This window comes from Cyanistes caeruleus, chromosome 23, assembly GCF_971803275.1.
Source record: "Cyanistes caeruleus chromosome 23, bCyaCae1.hap1.1, whole genome shotgun sequence".
NCBI classification, from domain to species: domain Eukaryota; kingdom Metazoa; phylum Chordata; class Aves; order Passeriformes; family Paridae; genus Cyanistes; species Cyanistes caeruleus.
Window position 1 is genome coordinate 5,144,664 of NC_141723.1, and position 21,696 is coordinate 5,166,359.

General features: G+C 64.3%; 2 protein-coding genes across 4 annotated transcripts; both read left to right on the top strand.

Moving 5' to 3' along the window:
* Positions 1–5,278, top strand: THY1 (Thy-1 cell surface antigen). Of its 2 annotated transcripts, XR_015278934.1 has the most exons (5): positions 28–140; positions 2,286–2,367; positions 2,472–2,807; positions 3,333–3,837; positions 4,186–5,278. XR_015278934.1 is itself a non-coding variant. In XM_086861476.1 (4 exons), the coding sequence occupies exons 2-4, from the start codon at positions 2,331–2,333 to the stop codon at positions 3,443–3,445; spliced, it is 486 nt and encodes a 161-aa protein (XP_086717602.1). In that variant the 5' UTR covers positions 1–140; positions 2,286–2,330; the 3' UTR covers positions 3,446–5,278. The 2 variants fall into 2 exon arrangements, 1 of the variants encoding a protein (XP_086717602.1); XM_086861476.1 differs by having other exon boundaries at positions 1–140; positions 3,333–5,278.
* Positions 5,279–6,458: 1,180 nt separating this feature from the next.
* On the top strand, positions 6,459–21,620 carry USP2 (ubiquitin specific peptidase 2). Of its 2 annotated transcripts, XM_023941447.2 has the most exons (13): positions 6,459–6,780; positions 10,359–11,104; positions 17,806–17,856; positions 18,117–18,240; positions 18,488–18,599; positions 18,679–18,789; positions 18,939–19,003; positions 19,095–19,198; positions 19,277–19,357; positions 19,461–19,539; positions 19,647–19,754; positions 19,951–20,071; positions 20,162–21,620. In XM_023941447.2, the coding sequence occupies exons 2-13, from the start codon at positions 10,400–10,402 to the stop codon at positions 20,247–20,249; spliced, it is 1,749 nt and encodes a 582-aa protein (XP_023797215.2). In that variant the 5' UTR covers positions 6,459–6,780; positions 10,359–10,399; the 3' UTR covers positions 20,250–21,620. The 2 variants fall into 2 exon arrangements, with proteins under 2 accessions (XP_023797215.2, XP_023797216.2); XM_023941448.2 differs by lacking the exons at positions 6,459–6,780; positions 10,359–11,104 and adding an exon at positions 15,127–15,301.
* The last annotated feature ends 76 nt before the right edge of the window (positions 21,621–21,696 follow it).

Consider the following 21,696-nt stretch of genomic DNA (forward strand, 5'->3'; position numbering starts at 1 on the left):
GCCTCCCGGTCCCCATTCGCTGGGTCCGCCCGCCCAGCCCTGCCCAGACTGCGGGAGCGCCGCGCCCACAGCCCGCCGGGCAGCCCCGGACAGCGCCGGCAGCCCCGCAGGCAGCGGGCAGCACCGGACAGCGCCCGCAGGTAGGCACCGAGCGCCCCGCAGCGCCCCGCACGCTGCCGGGCCGGGAGCAGCCGCCGGGCTCGGGGCACCGCGCGGGGCTGCGGGGAGGGTCCGCGGCGGTGGCACCGGGGGCATCTCGCTCCTCGCTCGGGGGATGCTCGGCCGGCCGGAGCGCGCTGGAGGAGGGGACGGGCTCAGCTTCTCGCCCCGGTGCCGGTGCCCCCCACCCTCGGCTCGGGACTGCGGCATTCCCGGGGGCGCGCACGCCCGCACCGCAGCCGCGCTCCCGCTCCGCGCTGCCGCAGGGGGGGAGCTCGCCCACCCCGAGCCCTCCTGCCCCTCTCGAGGGTCGCCCCATCGCTGTTCCCTGCACCCCCTTTGCTGGCAGCCACCCCCCGGCACAGCCTGGCTCCTGTGGTTCTGCGTTTCCTTCAGCCCACCAGCCTGGCTCTTCACGCCCCCGTCCCCGCAGCTCGTTTGTCACCCTGAGCCTGTCACGCTGGTGGGCACAGGGGGTAGGCACCGCCGTGGGGTGACCCCGAGCAGGCGGGGAAGGCGCCAGGAACTCTGCCCTGTAAGAGCTGGAGCCCCTCGAATGCCGCCGTCCTCCTGAGCCCGGTCCCTACGCCAAACCCCTGGGATCATGCGGGAGTTACCTGCCTTGCTCTGCTCCCAGCATCGCTGCCAGGAAAAGAGGGGTCCAAGGGCTAACAAGCCAGAGCCTAGAAAATCAGAGAGTTTGGGCACATAGATGGGAGGAAGACCCCCCTCTCTGGGAGCTTCTTTGCACTGATTTTCTGGAGGAAAGCCAGGCTATGACCTAGATAGTGTCCCAGGACATTCAAAAAGGAGCAGGTTGGACAAATGTCAAAAGAAGGGACAGGGGGACAGTTTCTAGGAATCCAGAGGTTCAAGCATTTACCCCATTGGCAACCTCTTGTTTGTCAAGATCAAACAGAAATGATTTTTTTCCCCCTGGCCAAGGATTAGGGTTCTGGATAAAGATTTTTCGGAGCTTCAGGGTGAGCAAATGGGTTTGGTATTTCCTCTTAGAATGTTATATGAAAAACCAAAAAATTGCTAAAGAGAAAAATGCAGCTGGCTGTGGTACAGGCAATTCCTTGCTCTTCCCTGGATGCTTTGCCAAGCTCAGAGGGAGCAAACTGAGGGTCTCTTGTCCCCTCTGCCAGCCTGGAGTCACGAAGGGCTGGTTTATCAGCTCCCCACAAGGCCAGCCTGGAGGGCTGACTGCAGGTTTGGTGTGTCCTTCAGCCGGGCGGTTGCCTCGCTGCTCCCCCACCCTCCATTCCGCATGTCTGTGGCTGGATTCCCCACGAGGCTGCTTGGCCAGGCTGCAAACCCTTAATTGATTCCTTGTGGCTGCATTGGGCCGATGGGAATCAGCAGCCCTGGTGTTTGGATGGCACATCACAGGCCCCTTACCCACACACACAGCCTGGAGAGAGACAGGCACCGGGCAGGGACCCAGAAAGTGGATGCTGCCACCCAAACCCCTTCCACCCCGTGGCCAGGCAGGCTGAGCTCAGCTCCTGGAGGCTTTGTGCCATCCTTTGGCGGTCTTGGCTCCCTGTCCAGCTGCTGTGTCCCTCTTCCTCGCTGCTCTTGGCCCCTTTCCCTCACTGCATCGCAATGACTCATCCTTGCTGAGCTCACCCGCTGGAGCTGCGGGAGGACTGGCAGGGCGGGCGCCCACCGGCCCCAAACGAGGGTCCCTCACCTGGCAGCCCCCTCACTGTGAGGCACAGACCTCTGGTCAAGGTGTACAGGCACTGGGGGGCAGCCTGGCTTCACCTGTCCAAACCTTGGCTGGCCATGGGGAAAAAGGGGGAGGAGGCAGGACGTACAGATCTTGCTGTGGGTCTGGCCACGCTCATTTAATGTCTGCTGGGGGAATCTGCACCGGGAAAACCAAGTGTGGCTGGGGCATTGCCTGGGGATGTGCAAAGGTGATGCTGGGCAGACACACAGTGCCTGATTCCCCAGCTGGGTGCAGTGCCAGCCAGGCTCTGTGCAGTCAATCAGACCCTGGTGAGCAGGAGCAGACTCTAGAGCATCGTTTGTGCGAGAAGGGCAGCCTGCACCACAGAGTGCCCACATCCATGGGCCAGTGGCCTGGCTAACTGCCTCTCTCTCCCCCTGCCCAGGTTCCCCTCTCAGAGACAGCCCCCACCGGGCACCTCAGCAGCGAGATGAACCCCACCGTGGGCATCGCTGTCATCCTGACAGGTACAACCCTCCCTGCTCCCTGCTGGGCCCAGAGCAGCCTGGAGGCTGCATGGGCATCCCCAGAGCTCGCTGTTCCCTGTCCAACCCCCTCCTGCCTCTCCCAGTCCTCCAGGCCGCCCACTGCCAGATGATCAAGGACCTGAGTGCCTGCCTGCTGGGCCAGAACCTGCGCGTGGACTGTCGCTATGAGAACAAAACCGACAACCCCCTGACCTACGAGTTCAGCATCACCAAGGACAACAGGAAGCACGTCATCCACAGCACCATCAGTGTCTCCGAGAACATCTACCGGAGCCGAGCCAACGTCACCATGCACAAGAACCTGGTGTGCCTCCACCTGCAGAGCTTCACCACCAGCGATGAGGGCATCTACATGTGCGAGCTGAAGGCCACCAATGACTACACCGGCAACCAGATAAGGAACATCACTGTTATCAAAGGTGAGACCTGGCCTCAGCCCTTCCCACCTGCTCCTTGGCTTGGCAGGGCCAGCAGAGAACACCACAACCCTCTGGGGTGTCCCCAGATCCTCCCTGATCTCCATAAATGTGTCCTGAGCCTTCAGGTGGGCTTCATCCCCCAGATGGGCTCACTCTGCCCCATCTCACACTGCTTCTCCTGCCTCTCTTGGGTCCCACCTCAGGCACATTGCCTAGATATCCTCCCATAGAGGGGACAGTGGGCATCCTCCACACCTACATCCCACAGGAGCCCTTTGTCTCACCTGGTGTCACCACCTGTCACCTAAGTCAGGCACAGGCAGGGTTATGCTGCTCAGAGTCCCAAAAAATCTTTGCTACTACACATTGGGAGGGAAGCAGGCCAGGATGGGATGTGCTGCACTTCTTTGACAGAGCAAAAGGAAGAAGCTGTGTGCCAGTACCATTAGGACACCCAGCCTGAGCCCCGTTCCCGAGGGATTTCATTGCCTCTCTTCTCTCCCTCCCCATTCCTTCTCTTCACAGACAAACTGGAGAAATGTGCTGGCTTCAGCCTCTTGATCCAGAACACCTCGTGGCTCCTGCTGCTGCTCCTTTCCCTGCCTCTCCTGCAAGCCGTGGACTTCGTGTCCCTGTGAAAGGCGAAACACACACACACACAGCGCTCGCACACACTCGCACGCACACACCGAGCACCCCGGCCACCCCGCCTTCCTTGCAGCCCATGGAAAGAGAAGCTGAAGCGTCTGGAAGCCGTGAAACCTCTCTGTGTTATCTCTATTTAGCCGTATATCTAACGCTAACCACCGTCCCGTGCCGAGGCCCACCATCCCACGCACACACGCCCCGCTCCGAAGCATGGTGGCTCTGCTAGGCAGCGTTGTTGCTTCTCCCATCGCGCCTCCCCGCTCCGTAGGCTGGCTGGTTTGCTTGTGCTGGGAGCACTGGAGGCCTCAGCCTCGCTTGTCCCATCCCTTTAACTCTTGGGGTTTGCCTGTTCTCAGCTGGGGAAAGACAGCTGGATTGGCAGGTAAGAGAGAGGGGTGATGTGAGAGCGTGCGGAGGGTGCCCGTGGTGGGTGCTGTGCCCACGGCCCCTGGAGGTGACAGGGCTCTGCCACCCAGGTGACTGATTCCTCACCCTGCTCCTCTCACCCTGAGCTGCCACGGCTGGGAGAGGACACAAAATGACTCCTGGCTCAGTGAACAAGGGAGCCATGGGATGCTGCTGGGCCTGGCAGGCTGGGAGGAGAGAGGGCAGCAGGTTTAGGAGACACCATGAACACCCCCTGCCTCCTTAGGGCTCTTCTGGGACTCTGGGATCGGGCTCAGTGAAAACATGCTTCGGCAACAAGTTTTTCCTAATCTGTTTCTTACAGCTGAGCTGGAAGTGAGGCCTCCTCCAGACACCATCTGGTACCTTTGGGCTGCCCGAGCCAGAGACGCCACTCGCTGTCCCCGGGGACCAGCCCTTAGCTGTGACGAGAGAATTGCTGCCAGCACCAGTGGAGGCAAGCAGAGCCTCTCTGAGCTAGCCACAGCCCCCCTACCCTCCCCAGGGCCCTCAGAGCTGCACCCAGGATGGCTGGTGAGGAGGGGGTTCCCCTCTGGGAGTGTGACCCCAGGGTCTCCGCAGGGACTCCTCTGCACCAGCACCTTGTCTTCCCTAAGGGAACATCTGGGGACCCCAGTCCTTCCTCGTGGAGAGGCAAAGCAGTCTTCCTCAAATCCCACCCTGCTCCTGGGAGGAGCCCGTGGGCCCCTTCCCCTCTCCCTCCTCCCTTTCAGCATTTCCCTCTCTCCCTTTAAGAGCAGCAAAAGATCTAAGGGCAGCCCACGACCTCAGTAAAGCCAGGATGGTGCCAGGGGTTGGCAAGAGCAGGGGCAGGGATGGCCAGCACAGTTCAGATCTGCCAGCCCAGGGCTGCCCGCAGGACCCTGAGGAGCCTCACCCAGGGGAGGGCACAGAAGAAGGAAGAGGCAGGCAGGAGCACCCAGGTGCATGGGGTGAACCCCAGCTGTGCTACCCGTGCAGCCCGGGCTGTGCCACCACGGCAGAGAGCAATACACAGCAGCTGCTCCCCACTCCTTGCTCTTCTCCAGAGCTGCTTCCTACCCCCGTGCCCTGCCCATCCCTGCCTGCTTGCTTGCTGTCTAGTGCTGCTGAGGCCGTGCCCAGCTGAGGCCTGGCTGTGCCCAGCTCCCTGGGCGTGCTGGTGAGCGCCGGGGCAGGCGCAGAGCCCAGCAGCAGAGCGCGGACGCGGCTCGAGTCTCATTTTTTTGTGAACATTTGTAGTTGTTTCCACAGCTTGTCATCAAAGAAATTCTGTTAAGGGAAAAGGAAAAAAAAATGGGAAAAAAAACCCCTATGAAAAGCAACAACAACAAAAAAAAACCAAACACAAACAATCTTATCATCCAGGAGTGTTCCTCTGTCTGCACAATAAAACCCTACCTAGGTTGTGTGTTGGAGCCATGGGCGCCCGTGTGTGCGGCGGTGGGGACAGGGGCTGTGTGGGGACAGTGGTTCCTGCTGAGGGGTGCAGCCCCCCTGCGCCCCCAGCACCCCTGTGGGACAGAAGGAGGCAGAGGGGCAGCACTTGACTTTCCTGGGCAGGGCAACCCCCTCCTGCCCACCTGGAGCGCGGCCCCCTGCATGGGGACCCTTTGTCCCCATCCCTGTCCCTAAAGCCCTGCTCCATCCCAGAGGACACCCACTGGCCTCGGTGGTGGCAGGGAGGCAGAGCAGGGGACCAGGTCTGGTCCTGGCGTATCCATCCTCTGGGGAGGGAATTGCCGGGGATGGGAGCGGGGCTGGGTGCGCCCGTGTCCCAGAGCTCCTGTGCCTCCTGCTGGAGCCCCTGTGCCCAAACGCTGCCGGGGTCTGCCAGGGGTTCCCGTGTGCTCCGGAGCAGCCATAGCCAGGGTTAAGGTGCCACCCCGGCACCAGGAGCCACCAGCGGGACCCTGCCACCACCCCCTAACACCATTGGTGACCCTGCGCCACCTCCCAGAGCGACGCCCCGACGCGTCCCTCCCTGTTTAAGGGCTGGAGCCAGGCGGGAGGGAGGGAGGAAGATGCCACCCTAATTACATCCCTCCTCATTATCCTCGGCAGATGCTCGCTGAGTCACGGCCACGCAGGTGCCGTACCCCGGGCGGGTCGGGCGTCCCGGAGCCCGGTGTCCCCATGGATCCACCAGGGGTGGCCACGCCACGCCAGCTGCCCCATGCCCACCTTTGCTGAAGGTTTAACGGGGACTCTTCTCCCTACAGCTCACCCCAAGGGGGGCAAAACCCAGTCCAACTCCTCCCCTCACCATGAAGCTCTACTCTACACCTTACTGGCAACCACGACCACCCCTTTTTTGTGCCTCCCTGCCCCCCACACATCAATTTGTGTCCCCCCCCCTGCTCCTTCCCTTAACCCTTCCTCTATTCTTTCCGTTCTGGACCTCGACTTCCCTCCCCAAATCTCTCCCTTCCTTACGCTCACCCTCAGTTCTCCTTCTCCATTCCCACAGCCCCCGCTGTCCCCGCAGCGTGGGCTGGCACCCCCTTGCCGTGGGCCACCAGCCCCCCCGGCTTCACGTCCCCTTTAAGCCTCCCCAGGCTGGAATGCGAGAGGAGCATTTCAGCGCCCTGTGAGGTCAGATAGAGACACTATATTTATCTGGCTGGTAACCTGAGCCCTGAATTTCTGCGGTGCTGTTTTTACGTGGCCCCACAACCCTCGGGCTCGGCCCCCTCCGGCCACCGCGCTCCGTCCCGGGGTGGAGGGGCTGAGCCGGGGGTGTCCTGTCCCCTGTCCCCTGCAAAGGGCTCGGCTGCTGCCCATCTGCACATCGCCCATCTCCGCTGTCGGGGGAAGCTCCCCACGGAGGCAGGATCGGCCCCGAGGGCATCCCCGAATGCCTGGCTGGTGGTCCCTCGCCGTGCCCTGAGCAGCCATCGGCCACCCGCGCCACATGCAGGTGAGTGCCGTGGGGACACCGCCCCGGGGAGGGGGACACGGGCACAGACAACGCTGCCCCCTCCCTTCCTTCAGCTGGATAAGGGGGAGAGGTTTCTCTCCAGAGTTCACGCACAAAATTCCGGCTTTGAGCCGCCCTCCCCAGCACCCTCCTCGTCCCCCGGCGTGGGCAGAGCCGCCTGCCCGAGGGTCCCTTCTTTTTTTGGCCACCCCCAGACCTCAGAGCAGTAACTCATGCCCTGGCTCTTACGTCAGGGTCCCCCGTGGGTTTGGGGGTGGCTGCCTGGGGGCAGCAGGGTGGGGATGTGTCAGCAGCACGCAGCGAGGCCGGGGCGATGACTCCCGGCCATGTGCTGTGGGCTTGGAGGGTTCTGAGCCCCAGGGCTGGCAGGGACAGGGCCCTGGGCTGGATGAGTGACCTTGGGCATGGCCTGGCACTTTGGGGGGTGGGAGTGGTGGGGGGCTGTGGCAGAGGTACTGCAGTCCCCATCTCTCGACATGGGTGACTCCAGTCCCTTCCAGGGAACAAACGTTTTGTGGCACATTCCCCCCAGGGCTGCTCGGGGTCAGCCTTCCCGGAGGGAAATGGATACCTGGAGGGATTCTGTGCCTTGTTTCCCTTGGGGAATGGAGGGCAGGAGGCGTTCCCACCCTGCTGGCACGATCAGCCGGACACAGAGCCCCTCATCCCCAAACCCCTCGTACTCTGGAGCGTGCGATGTGCCTCCCACAGGGTCCCCTCTCTGCCTCCACCACTGCAGAGTCCTGGGAGCTCCCACGTAACCTCCAGGCTGGGACATTGTGTCTCAGGGGACAGGGGACACAGCTCCGAGCCTGCGTAAGCGAGAAGCAGCTGTGCTGTGACACCTTGGATGGAGCCAGCGCTGTGTAAGCTGAGCTGAGCCCGCTCTGGGGCTCCGTGGCCACCGAGGGGGACAGCTGCCACCGGGCACGGGCAGGACAGAGGGGACACCTGCCACGGGACACGGGCAGGACAGAGGGGACACCTGCCACGGGACACGGGCAGGACAGAGGGGACACCTGCCACGGGACACGGGCAGGACAGCAGCTGGGGACAGAGCAGGGGCTCTGATTCTCTGCCCCCAGAGTGAGGGTTCTGCCTCCTCACTTTGAGCTGAGCTTCCCACTGGGGAGGCTGCCGGAGCTGGAGGCCAGGGCAGGACTCCCCAGCACCCTGAGCAGCCCCATGGTGTCCCTGTCCCATGTCGTGGCACTGCTCCTCCCTGGCCACGTGAACTCAGACCGGACATTCCTGTGCCTCAGCTTCCCCTGACACCCCGCGAGGATGATGAGGGTGCAGGAGGCCCTGACTCAGCCGTGCTGGCCCCAAGGCTTTGCCAGGCAGGAGGAAAGCTCAGCACAATGACGGGTAGGGAGGGGCCAGGCAGCCCAGGAAGCGCTGGGAGGAACCGGGGTTTTCTCACACCCCCTCAGCTCCTCTGGCTCCTGCCACGCTCCGCTCTCCCGCCGCCCTGGGGTCTGCTCGGATGTGACATGTGGACTTGGAAGCACAGGCAAGCCTGGCAGATGTGACATTCCTGCATGGTAAGGCCTCTCTTCCCAAGGAATGGGGTAGCTCCCGTGTCCGGGGCCAGTGCCCGCTCCTGACCCTGCATCCCTCCATCGGCTCCTCCGCATCCCCAGGGCAGGTGCTGCCCTGTGGAGACCTGTCCTGCTGCCAGGAGCACCTGCTGCCCTCCTGTTCCCGAGCTGGTGCTCTCCTGCTGCTGCTGGTGCCAGGACAAACCGTGGGCACCTGGCAGGGGATGATGGCGTGGGACTGTCCTGGCACTGTCCCAAGCCAAGATCATCTCTGCTGGCGAGGTGGGGAGCAGGGGCAGTGCGTGTGCCAGGCTGCCCCGTGCCCCAGCAGGGCAGGCAGCCAGGCATGTGCTCCCTGGGAGCCCAGGGGCTCCGTCATTCTCATCCTGGCACTCGAGTGCCAGTCCCTTGGCTGGGGTCCCACTCCCTCTGAGCGAAATTCCCCACTGCCTATGTCAAATCCTGACTGGCAGAGCCACGCTCCTGGTGAGGGCAGCCGCAGCCAGGCTGGGAAGAGACGGGTGTTTCGTGGAGCCCTTGCCTGGGAGCAGATTATTCACCCTTCAGCCTCCGTCCCCAAACAGGTCTGTGCGCTCCACCTCGCTGCTGCTTGTAAATATTTCCCTCTCTGCTGTGGGATGCTGCTCCCTGGGCAAGAACAGCAGAGCCGGGCTGCCAGGCAGGAGCCCACGGGGGCTGGCTGCTGTCTCTCCTCACCTTTTCCTAACGCATTCCCGGGTGTTTGCACGCTCACCCTGAGGGGCTCTGAGCAGGAGGAGGTGTCCCCCCAGGGCCAGGCAGGGAGTGAGCACCGGGGGCTCCTCTTGCCGGGATCCGGCTCCCGTCCCCAAGCCCGGCTGTGCCCTCGGTGCCGCCGGGGCCGTGCAAGGGACGGGCCAAGAGCAGGCTCCGGCACCTCCTGGCTTGGAGCCGGGCCAGAGCCCGCCCTGGCTGGGCTGGGAAAAGCCTTTGAATCAGGGTCATCTCCCGGGTGACTGGAGACTCTCGGAGCCACATGAGCCACTGTCCTGCCAGGGAAGGGACACCAGTCACCCCGGGAGCTGAGCACCAGCAGCCGGGGCAGAGGAGCTCGGCTGGGGTCCTGCCTGCCCCAGAGCCACCCACAGCCCAGGACAGGTAGGGATCCAGCCAGTGTGGGTGCTGAGGGTAAACTCTCCTCCAGTTCCTGACAGCCCGTGTTTGGGGACTGCTGGCTGCCACGCTGCCCTGTCCCTGCTCCGGGCTGGCTCTCTGTGTGCTCTGGGGGCCTCTGTGCCTGTCTCTGTGTGTTCCTCTCCTGCCCTGTGCGGGAGCCACCAGCTCTCTGTGGGGACCCAGGGCTGACTGCCTGGCTGGCAGTGGCACGGCTGCCACCTCACCAGGATGACTCTCGGCTTGAATTACTGATGGAGGCTCGTGGGGCACAGCCATGGCAGGGAGACAGAAAAGCTGCTCAGATGCTGACCTTGCCTCAGTTTCCCTCTCACTGAAATGTCAGCCAGCACCATTGCCAAGCCCCAGCGCTCCCTGTGAGTAACCAGGGGAAAGTGCTGGGCTGGCTGGATCAGTCCATCCCACCTGCCTGTCTCAGCCAGAGCTGGGCCTGAGCACCATCCTGTGACCAGGCCTCCTGGAGGAGTGCCTCACTCCACCCCCAAGAGTGGGACAGCCACGGGATGGTGTGGCAGGGATGCCACGGCTGGGGCAGAGGTGACTGCTGCAGTTCCTTGGTGTCTGTGGGGACGTTGGGTGCATCTGGCTGTGCCCTGAGGCTCCCTTCTGTGGTATGAGGTGTCTGGGAGCATGGGGTGGCAGTGCCAGCCGGGTCCTGCTGTCCCAGGCTCTCCAGGAAGGCTGGCAGGTGGCAGGAGCCATGGCCACACTGGGACCAACAGCCCCTGGATCCCCTCTGTCTCCCAGGATCGCCAGGCGAGGCAGGAGCTGTTCTGTGGGATCTGGTGGGTGCCCTGCTGACCAGGGCCTGTGGAAGCTGATCCCTGGGCTCTTCCCTTGCAGCCAATGCCTCCGGGACACCCTGCTGACCCCCAGCCTCCAGCATGTCCCAGCTCTCCTCCACGCTGAAGCGATACGTGGACTCCTCCCGCTACGCCGAGAGCACCTACAGCAAAGTGCCCAGCGGCTACAGCTCCTACAGCTCCTATGGATCCACCCTGGCCCCCGCCTACGCAGACAGCGACAAAATCGGCTTCAAAGCCAGCTACCTGCCGTCCCCCCGCTACCACCACGCTGGGGGGCTGTCCCCCACCGGCGGCTATGACAGCAGCCGGCTGTACCCCGACCCCAGCATCCGCCTGAGCCCCTCGTACATCCGCACGCAGCCGCGGCCGCCCGGCGCCGGGCTCAGCGGCGGTGCCTGCTACACCTTCAGCGGCAGCCCCACGGGCTACCTGCCCTCCACAGCGCCCCTGAGCCGCCACAAATCCATCAGCCACTCGGACCTGGCGCGGGATTTCTCGGGGCTGCACACCTCAGACAGCGCCTACCTGCCCGCGGCCGGCGCGCTCAGCACCCGCGGCCGCCCGGAGCTCGGCAACCTGCAGGGTCTGTACCAGGCTGCCACTCACTCCGACTACGTGCGTGGCTACCTGGAGAGCTACGGGAGGAAAAGCCACCACGGCAGCCTCTCCACCGGCCACCTCAGCCCCTCTCAGGCCACCCTGCCACCCTCGGGCACCCGCTGCTCCAGCCAGCCCTGCGAGAGGAGCGATGAGCGCTGCGACGTGTCCGCCCAGGACCCCACGGTACGCGGGGCTGGCTGCGGGTGGGGGACGGAGCTGAGCTGGGAGGGGATGTGGGCCGTGCTTGTGGTGAGCTGAGGAGCCTGGGGCACCCGTGCTCTGCCTGGGAGCCTGATTGTGCTGCTCCGTGCCTCAGTTCTGCGTGTGACCCTCCGAGATGCCCTTGCTGGCGCAGCAGTCCCGGCTGGAGCTGCTGAGGCAGCCGTGTGCGGGTGGGTGTCCTCCGAGGGGCTGAGCTCGCAGGGGACGCTCCCCAAGGAGGCAGGAGCAGCCTGTGCCCAGGATTGTGCCCGCTGCACTTTCTGCATGCATGTGACAGCAGGTGATGGCTCTGGCCCCATGTGGGGCTGACGAGGATTTCCTGCTGCCTCATCCCAGATAGGGAAGGTGACATGAGCGGGCTGGGCGCTCATCGTGCTGGGACAGCTGGTTTGTCTGGTGCTGGCTCTGCCACAGTGACTCGATGCCCAGCGATGCCAGGTCCCTGGCACCATGCACTGCTGGCACTTTGGGGCCCTGTGGCCCAGCCTGTGCCCAGAGCAGGGGGTTCCCCATGGCAGCGCTGCTCTGGGCAGCACCACACGTGTTGGCAGCTACTCGGTACCTCACGTCCCCATCGGTGCTGCAGCGTCCCCAGAGCCCCAGCCCGGGCCGGGAGCAGGCACCGCACACGCAGCCCGTGCAGGGGAGCAGCCTGGTAATTTTCCACTCAGGTTTCCTTCCAAGATCTGGCCAGGCTCTGCCTGCGTTGTCTCCCGCTGTCTTTCCAGTCACCCTCCATTCACCCATGGTCTGACCTGCCCTTTGCTTCCCTGCGTCTCTGTCCCACCGCCATCTGCCAAACCGCGAGGAGAAGTCCTGTCCTGCTCATAGGAAAGCAGAAAAAAATCCCCAGCAATGTTTCCCTTCGAAGCCAGTGCCCCCACATCCCTCCCTGTGCCGTCCCCAGTGTCTTCCCCCACAGAACCACCCTCAGCAGTGCCCTGCCGTGGTGTGGGTCCCACTGCCTCAAGCCTGGCCCCAGTCCTGGGGTGAGGGAGCGGGCTGGGGAGTCAGGGCAGTGGAGGATCAGTGCTGTGGAAGGGAATTCCTGCCTCCCCCTCCCACACCAGGCCCTGGTGGGGGGGACCAAGGGGGGACCCAGCAGCTGCTGGAGCCGCTGGCTCTCACAGAAGCCCACACTGTCACTGCAGGGTCCCCACCCCGTGTTCCCACACACTGTGGTGGGGTGCCAGGCTGCTCCCGTGGGATGTTTGGGGGCAGCGGGGGCTGTGCAAGTCCCGAACCACAGCACTGTGGTCTGCACGTGAACAAGCCTGGGCTGATTAGTGGCAAAGGTGGCTCAGGGCGCTGGGACAGACACCCATGCCAGGGCAGGCAGGGTCAGTGACACTGGCTTAGGTTTCCTTGGTGCTTTGATGGGCACACCTGCTATTTTCCACTGCTGTGCTTTATTCCCTCCCTTTCCCAAGCCGGGAAGCAAATGTCCCGATCGTAAACCAGACTTGGGTGCCTGCGGCCGTGCCAGGTGCCGGAAACAAGCGCAGGCTGCAGCCCCGGAGCTGCCATCGGTTCTGCCCCATTGCCCAGCCCCGAGGGCAGTGTCAGCAGCACCCGCTCCTGACGCAGCCAGGCGACAGCGGGGCTGGCCCCTGCCTCCTCCCCATCCCGTTTTCCATCTCTGCCTCCTTCCTGCCTCTGTGCCACAGAAACCGCCGTCCGCAGGGGTTCGCAGCCAGGAGTGAGGGTGTCTCTGTGTGTCCTTACCCTCACCATCACTTCGTGCCTCAGTTTACCACCCCATGGGCAAAGGGAGGTGTGTGAAGGTGTGGTTTCAGCGAGAGGCTGTGCCTGCGGAGCTGCAGGGCGGTGCTGGCTCCCGGGAAGGGCAGTCTGGCAGGGGGCAGGACTGGAGCTGTGCCGGCCCATTAACCACCCCGGGTGTACATAGGGTCAGAAGGCCAGGGCCACCCACGGAACCGCCGGCAGCTCTCTGCAGTCCCATCCTGAGCAGCTGACATCGCTGGCCCGCAGCCAGGGCTGGCTGGCCCTGCCTGTCACCGCGGTGCCAACCGGGCCCGTGGCAACCTCTGCCCGCGGCAGAAGGTCACCGCTGCAGAGGGGCCAGCTGAGGGCAAGGGACTGGCTCTGGGTGATGCTATCCCACCGGCTGTCCCCTTCTCTGTCCCGCTCCAGCCTCGCCCTCAGAGCCTGCACGCCGCTCTCCGGCTGGAGGAGAATTCGGTCTGGGGCACTCGGCGTCACCGGGGCACTCGGTTCAACACGGGATGTGGCTGAACCGCCCTCTTGCCATGGAACCGGCTGGGCCAGCACCGCGCATCCCCGCAGGGAGAGCTGCCCCAGCTCCCTGCACAGCGCTCGGGGCCGGCTGTGCACCGGTGCCCATCCTGCGGGGTGGCAGGAGCCCTGGATATTGGGGAGCTGTGCCCCAGGCCGTGCCCCTGGGCATGGCAGGGCAGGCTGGCAGGCTGCAGGGGGGCAGTGGGGTGTGTGCCCGGCGCGCACACCGTGTCCCCGTGTGTGTGTACGCCGTACACAGCGCGGGGTGTGTACATGTACACACGTGTGAGCGCAGGCCCCGATTACGACAGGCCTCCTGTTGTGATGCAAAAGAGCCCTGGCCCTGCAGATGAATAACGCTGCAAGATGCCTCCTCAGATATTTTTGCTGGTGCCAAAAATAGTCTCCCTCCTTTCCTCCCTCCTCCCCCCCGTCCCCAGCCAGCCCCTCGGCTGGCTGTGCCGAGCTCCTCTCGACAGGGAGGCTGCATCTGCAGCCAGCAGGATTCAGCAGCCCCTGCCTCTGGATGGGGGTGTTTTGGGGGCTCCAGAGGAGGAAAGGAGGCTCTTCTTAGAACCCTCTCGATGAGGTTGGAGGCTGTGGCTCGGTCAGAGCAGCCTACCCGCACTCCCTGCCCTGCTTGCCCGTGGAAATTTCCCTGAGCAGGCAGAGGAACACCTGGGCACGCACAGTCGGCGCAGGGCTCCGGCGCTCGTCCTGCCGCGGTCAGAGGGGTGAAGCAGCGGGAGACGCAGGACTAGGACGCAGGACACCCGGGCTCCCTGCCAGTCTCCGCATCTGCCCTTGCTGCAGGAGAAGAGCTGGAGCCCTGCCCGTGCCGTGCCTCAGTTTACCGAGGCGAGACACCAGGTGGGGTCTTTGCTCCTCGTAGGGAGTGCGGGGAGTTTTCCCCAGCGCAGGGCGCTGAAATATCCTCTGAGCTCAGCGCCAATGCATCCCCCAAAGAGGGGGGTTCCCACAAAATATCACTGCCTGGGAATCTGGCATTGGCACTGCAGGAAGGGCACATGCCCGGGAGCCCCACAACCCTGTCTAGCAGCCCGCAGCCCCTCTCTGAGCACAGGCACCCCTTGCACCCACATGCTGTGGGACCGTCCCACATTTACCACGGCAATTTTGGCGAGCAACCCCCAGCTGGGGAGCCCCGCTCCGTGCCCAGCGCCTGCCCGGAGCACAGCGCTCCCGGGGCCGGACAGCCGGTGCCACCGGCCCTGGGCACGCCGGGCTGGGAGCACGGGGGGAGCGCTGGGGGGGCAGGCGCTCCTCCGGCTGCCGCCCCGCTGCCCCCACGGTGCCGCTGTTGGGGTACGGGAGCCGTCCTGAGAGAGATGCCGAGGGGGCACCGCGGCCCCCCGCAGCCCCCCGGAGCCGGGGCGGTGTCGCCGCCCCGTTCCGGAGCGTGTCCCCGGGGCAGAGCCGCCCCTCGCGGGCCCCCCTGGCTCCCGGCGCGCTGTACCACGCGGTGCGCGGGGGCTGGCCGTCACCGAGCCGTCACCGAGCCGTCACCGAGCCCGGCTGCCGCCTCTCCACCCATTTGATGTCAGAGCCGCTCAGGTGCCGTCAGCCCCGCAGCCGGCACCGGCTCCGGCCCCGCACGCCCGGCACGGGGGGCTCCGCGCCCGGCCCCGCGCCCCCGGCTGCAGCCGGCCCTGGGCGAGAGCGGCCCGGCCGGTGGTCCCTGGCACCCCGCTGCCCGCGGCTGCTCCCCGCCGTCCTGCGGTGCCCGCCGGGGCCACCATGAGGGATTCCTACACCGTGACGCTGCCCGAGGAGCCCCCCGCGCTCCCCGACCTTCACAAGGACCTGCGGCCCCGCACCTCCATGCCAGGGTCCCTGCTGGTCTCCACCTTTGTCGGGCTCGTCCTCAACAAGACCAAGGTACGAGATGCCCGCAGCCCCCCGTCCCCCGGCTTGGGGGCGGAGAAGGGGACACCCCCTGCCCTCCCTGGGGAGCTCGGGGTGCCCTGTGCCATGCCCCGTGCCCGAGGATGGGTGCCTGGGGGTGGGTGCCCTCCCAGCCGCCCGTGGGGACGGCGTGTCCCGGTGTCCCAGGGTGGCAGGGAGCAGGTGAACTGCACGTGTCAGGACACCTGGGTTCCTCTCCCAGCCCTGTCCTTGCGGTGACCTTGGCCAGGTCCCCGTGTCCCACCGTAAGGTAGGGTCTGCTGGCCACACTGAGCCCCTTGGCGGTGTCATCGGAGTGAACTCGGCTGTCCCCAGAGCCACAGTGCCGGGACAGATCTCTCCTGCAGCGATGGCAGAGCAAGGGGCAAGGAGGGCAGGGGCTGGGCACTTATGTAAGTCTGGCTGCTCTGCTTGTCCTGCTGCCCCAACAGGCTCCTGGCATGCGGACCTGGATGGGGCAGGACGATCAGGATCTTGTCCCTTGTCCCCATCGCCTGTCCCTTGTCCCCGTCCTGCGGTGCAGCCTCGGGGAGTCCCCAGCCGCGCCGCGTGAGCCAGCTCTCCTTCACCGCCTCTGAGCATGTCGTGTCCTAGATAAAGCCCTGTACGGGAGAGGGGGATTAGCTGGAGTTGAGTCACCCAGGGGAGGGAAATCCAGGGGGGGAAATAACACCTCGGTGCACACAGGGCTTGTGCCACGCTAGGGGAGCACCTGACACCCCCTCCTCAGGTCCAGCCTTCCCCTGGGGTTGTTCCAGGCTCTGTGAGGACAGCTGGGACCTGGCTGTGGGGGAATGCAGGATCTGTGGGGAGGTTTGCATCCACAGGGGCAGGACTGGCCGGTCCCTCCTGGCACACGGTGGGAGCTGCCCAACCAGGGCAACTGGACCAGCACGTCCTGGTGGGGATGGCTGGGGCACACTGGGGCAGCTCCTGGGGGTTGCTGCTCACACCTGGCACCGTGACCTTCCCTGGGGTCGGTGTGGGGACACGAGCAGGACCTTGGGGTTCAGATCCTCCGAGGGATGGATGTAGGTTGTTGGGACACAGGCCCTCCTCTCCTGTGGCCATCTGCTCAGAGACCAGATCCAGGCCAGCTTCTCCAGCCGTGGGGTGGCACTGACCTGTCACATCCTGCTGGCACCCTGTGCCCAGCTGAACCTGCCTCCAGCCCAGGAAGGCACCGGGAAGCTGCCAGGCACTTTTGGACAGCAACCCCCCGGCACTGACAGCCATGAGCAGCCACATCTGGGGACACCCCTGTGCTCTGGGCACTGCGGGGGCACTCGATGGCACAGAGGGCAGCCGGTCAGTCCGGCAGAGCCGCGTGTGCCCACGCAGGGTGGCCGGGTCCCCGCTGGTGCCGGTCCCTGCCGCGGTGGGTGATGCCTGCGCCGTCGCTAAGGAGCACGTGTAACTGGATCTGGGTTATTTTGGGCTGCTGTCAGGGCTGGGTGCTCAGCACCTCCCACACACACACACCAGCTGCTGCTATTTCGGAGCTGCTGGGCCCCCTCCCCTCCTCTCGCCTCCTCTCCTCCTCCTCAAACCTGAGGTGGGCAGCTGGGCCCTTTGCCTAAGGATCCTTAAATCCTGGGCATCTGGGGGAGCACCATCAGCAGGGTGACCCCGCAGGCCCTGTCAGACCCCCACCCTGCTCTGGGGAGGTTCATCCTGCTCCCTATGCAGGGTTGGGAGCAGGACCCCTGGCCTCCCAGCAGTGCCCCCCAGCAGCATCCTGTAGTGCATGCTGGCACCCCTAGAACCCTCTGTGTTCTCGTCTCTCCAGCAAAGAGTGATGACACTTCCTGGTGTCACGCTGCCCATGCCCATCTTTTCCCGGCTCAGGGAGCACCTGGAGCACCTGGAATTGCCAGCCCACGGCACAGGTGCAGCACAGCCAGGGCTGTGCACAGCAAGTGGCTGGGAAGGCACTGCTGGGCACACAGCCCTGTTCTCTGGGCTGGCTGTCACAATGGCTGGGCTTGCACTTTCCCAGGTGGACTTTATCCTGCAAAAACGGCTGTGTCAAAGTCTGGGCTGCGCTTGTGCGGGGTGTCCTGGAGGGGATGGACGGCTGGCATGGATCAGACAGGCAGTGACAGGGCACTGTGCTCCTCCTGCAGCGAGGGGCAGGCCCAGGGCACTGCCATGAGCCAGTGTCCCTAGGGGAGGCAGGGCTGCTGGCCTGACCTGCAATCCTGGGCATGGGGCAAAAGTGTTGCCAGGCAGGGAGATCTTTGAGCTCTGTGCGTTGTCTTGGGCCAGCAGGACAGGGTAGGGCAGCCATGGTTTGTGACCAGGCCCTTGGCCCGGAGAGCTGCTCGGTGCTGCCCATGATGTCACAGCGGGATGGGGCCTCTGCTGGCACCTGAGGGTCCGCTCCACAGGCAGCTCTGTGGCACCATGGCCTCGCTGGGCTGCCCACAGGCATGGCCAGCCCGCCACCCTTCCAGCCCTGTTCCCTCTCTCTGCAGAGCTCCAAGGCCGTGCAGGGGCTGACCGGCCTGCGGAACCTCGGCAACACGGTGAGTGTGTCCCCAGGCCTCCTGCTCACACTGGGAACATCTGTGGGGCAGGGGGAGCCCTGTCCCTTCACCTCGCCCCCCACACCCTCACCCCAGCAGCTCCCTACACTCCTCTCCCCACGGTGCTGCCTGAGGAAGAGCTTCCCCTGCTCCTCATGGTTTCATCCCTGTCCTGTGCCCACCCGCCCCAGGTGTCCCCCTGCCATGGCCTGCCTCCCTCTGCTCCCCGTTGCCATGGTTTTCTCTTCTGCCTCCCCCAGTGCTTCATGAACTCCATCCTGCAGTGCCTGAGCAACACCAAGGAGCTGCGGGATTACTGCCTGCAGAACCAGTACCTGCGGGACCTCAACAACAACAGCCGCATGCGCACGGCGCTCATGTCAGGTAACTGCCCATCCCCGGCCCCTGGTGGCTGCAGGGGCTTCCCTGCAGCAATTCCTGCAGCACATCCCTGCAGCACACCCCTGGGACACCCCACAGCCTGTGGGACCCCCACTCAGAGCTCGATGCTCCTCCTTGGGCTGCCTGGCCCTGGCGGATCAGGCCCTGGGACCCCAGAGCGTGGCCCTGAGCTGTCCCCTTGGAGCCATAGCCGTGCCACCCCGCTGCTGACCTGCCTCTCTACCTGCAGAGTTTGCAAAGCTGATTCAGCTGCTCTGGACCTCGTCCCCCAACGAGAGCGTGAGCCCCTCCGAGTTCAAGACGCAGATCCAGAGATACGCCCCACGCTTCGTTGGCTACAAGTGAGGGGGGTGGGTGCAGGGTGGTGGGGGGAGTCAAGCCCCCCACAGCCTCTCACTGGCCATGCCCCCTGTCTTGCAGCCAGCAGGATGCACAGGAATTCCTGCGGTTCCTGCTGGACGGGCTGCACAGCGAGGTGAACCGTGTGCTGATGCGGCCCCGGGCCAGCACCGACACCCTGGATCACCTCCCGTAAGTGCTGGCACTGCACAGCCCCACAAGAGTTCACTGCCCGCAAGGCCAGCCCAGGGACAGTGAGCACACGGGTCCCTCTGGGCTGGGTGGCGGGGCTGGTGTCCCTCAGGCCATGCTCAGTGCCCTGCTTGTCCCCATCCTTGCAGTGACGATGAGAAGAGCCGGCAGATGTGGAGGAGGTACCAGGAGAGGGAGGACAGCCGCATCAGCGGTGAGCAGGGCTGGGGGAAGGGAGGACAGGGCTGGGCTGGGAGCAGGGTGGGGAACCAGGGGTCTCACCCTGCTCTGTCCCACCCCACCAGACCTCTTCGTTGGGCAGCTGAAGAGTTCTCTGACCTGCAGTGAGTGCGGCTACTGCTCCACAGCCTTTGACCCCTTCTGGGACCTGTCCCTGCCCATCCCCAAGGTGAGGGAGCCCAGGGATCCCGCTCCCATGCTCCCTGTCCCACACTCCCTGTCCCTAACCATCACTGTACTGCCACAGAAAGGCTACGGGGAGGTGACGCTCATGGATTGCCTCCGGCTCTTCACCAAAGAGGACGTGCTGGATGGGGACGAGAAACCGGTATGGGGCAGGGGGTCCCTGGGGCCCCTTCCCCTCTGTGCTTGTGTTGCCAGGATGTGGGCAGTGCCCTCACCCTCCTGCTTGTGCTGCTTGCCTCCCACAGACGTGTTGTCGCTGCAAAGCCAGGACAAGGTGCACCAAAAAATTCAGCATCCAGAAGTTCCCCAAGATCCTGGTGCTTCGTATCCTTCGGGCAGAGGGACAGGGACAGGGGCTGTTGTGGGGGGGGGACAGATGGATTATTGCAGGCTCCCCTTTGTCCCTTTGGCTCCTTGACGTGACCCTCCAGACCTGAAGCGTTTCTCTGAGGCCAGGATACGAAGCAGCAAACTCACCACCTTCGTCAACTTCCCGCTGAAGGACCTGGACCTCCGGGAATTCGCCTCGCAGAGCTGCAGTGAGTCCCTGCCCCTGCAAACCCCTAATCCCAGCCCTGAGCTCGTGGTGACTCCTGGTGTCCCCAGCTGGCGGGGGGCAGAGGCGTGAGGGGTGGGAGGCACGGAATCCACTGCCGGAGCTGGTGGCAGTGTGGGGGGCTCAGCGCTGGCACTTTGTGGGGCAGCAGGGCTGAGCAGCCCCCCTGCTCCCCACAGACCACGCCGTTTACAACCTCTACGCCGTCTCCAACCACTCGGGCACCACCATGGGGGGACACTACACAGCCTACTGCAAGAGCCCTGTGTCCAGCGAGTGGCACAGCTTCAACGACTCGCGGTGAGCCAGGGGTGGGACAGCGAGCAGGGACCCCCTGCTCAGGGCATCCCGTCCCCGCTGCTCACAGCTCTCCTCTCCCCCTCTCTGCAGCGTCACCCCCATGTCCTCGAGCCACGTGCGCAGCAGCGATGCCTACCTGCTCTTCTACGAGCTGGCCAGCCCGTCCTCCCGCATGTAGCCAGCCCTGCCTCCCTGGAGACCCCCCGTGCCACCCCTCAGAGCCGGCTCCGCCGCGGTTCGGGCATTCGGCCCCCCCAGAGCAAGAGGGAGGCGAAGAGGAGACAGCCCCGAGGCAGCTGCAGAGGGAGGCTGGGGACAGCCAGGATCAGAGCCCGGGCAAGGACATCCCAGCTGAGGAGGGACTCATGACAGGACAGGGCTCAGGCAGCTCAGGCGCCTTCTGATTGCTGGCCTTTGGTTTTTACCTCGGGGTTTTAGTTTCTTTTTTTTTCTTTTTTTTTTCTTTTTTTCTTTCTTTTTTCTTTTTTTTTTTTTTTTTTTTTTTTTTTTTTTGTGTGTGTAATAAAAATCCTGAGCAACGGACTCTACAAGAATGGGGCCACCTGTCCCATTGACTCAACCAGGACCTCTGCTCCCCTGGGACAGCACCCAGAGCTGGGGACCCAGGAGAGCCTCACACATCCCTCGTGGCCTCTTGCCACTCCTGTATCTGCTTGGCCATCCCAGAAGATTCATGAACTGGTCCCGACCTCCTCCTGGCACTTCCAAACCTCCTGGCAAAGGACTCCAGCCCTCCAGCAGCCTCTGTCCCGTCTCAGGCAGCACATCCCCTGCAGCTGCCCCACACACACTCCTCAAAGCAGCCTGAGTCCAGGCCCAGACTCACGGACAGGAGCAGGAAAACATTTTGTGGAATTTATATGTATTTATAGTGGACTTCGCTTCAGCCTGGAGCCCCCCACCGCTTCCTGCCTCTCCAGGGACTTGTGCCGGGGGCTGCTCCGGGTAGGTTTTTACCTGCCTCCTCATACGACGGTGCCTTAAACCATTTAGGGGAGCGGGGGCCGTGGGGGTCGCACAGGAACCTGTGCGGGAGAGGGAGGGGAGGACGGTGGCTTTCCGGGACCATCTGCAATCGGGGCTTTTTTTTCTCCCTGTGGTCAGGAGCCCCCCTGGGTACCCGGGGACCCGCCCTGCTGCTCTGTCCTCCAGCTAGCAAATGCCAGTGGCCTTTTTAGCCTTTAATTTATTCTCCTCCCCATCCTGCCTTGCCTGAGGTGCAGCGGGAGGAGACACGGGCACCATCCCAGCCCTCGAGGCAGCTCCATCCAACCCACACCCGGCCGGCTTCGCCCTCGCTGCCCTGCGGGCACGGGCTGAGCGCTGCCACCAGCATCCTGCCCAGCCTGGGGCATCCCAGCGGGGTTCAGGGGGGACAGGATGGGAAAGGGGGGCTGCCCGCGGCAGGAGCTGGGCTGGGGCAGCGATGCTGCTTGGCAGGTGGCTTGTTTACTGTGTAAGCAAGGTGGGTGGGAAGTGTCTCATACAAGGGAGACTCGTGCAGGAATAAATTTGAGCTTGAACAGGGCGTTGGGTGCGTGTGTTTTGTCTCTGGGAAGACACCGGTGGTAACCCAGGAGTGCCCACGGACCGGGAACAGTCGG

Excerpts from the sequence above, each read along its gene's own strand:
- THY1 (XM_086861476.1), top strand. The coding sequence starts at position 2,331 with ATGAACCCCACCGTGGGCATCGCTGTCATCCTGACAG. Across the intron at positions 2,368-2,471 it reads CATCGCTGTCATCCTGACAG|TCCTCCAGGCCGCCCACTGC; the intron begins GTACAACCCTCC and ends TGCCTCTCCCAG. Across the intron at positions 2,808-3,332 it reads GAACATCACTGTTATCAAAG|ACAAACTGGAGAAATGTGCT; the intron begins GTGAGACCTGGC and ends TTCTCTTCACAG.
- USP2 (XM_023941447.2), top strand. The coding sequence starts at position 10,400 with ATGTCCCAGCTCTCCTCCACGCTGAAGCGATACGTGGACTCCTCCCGC. Across the intron at positions 11,105-17,805 it reads TGTCCGCCCAGGACCCCACG|AGCTCCAAGGCCGTGCAGGG; the intron begins GTACGCGGGGCT and ends CTCTCTCTGCAG. Across the intron at positions 19,004-19,094 it reads GGAGGACAGCCGCATCAGCG|ACCTCTTCGTTGGGCAGCTG; the intron begins GTGAGCAGGGCT and ends CCACCCCACCAG.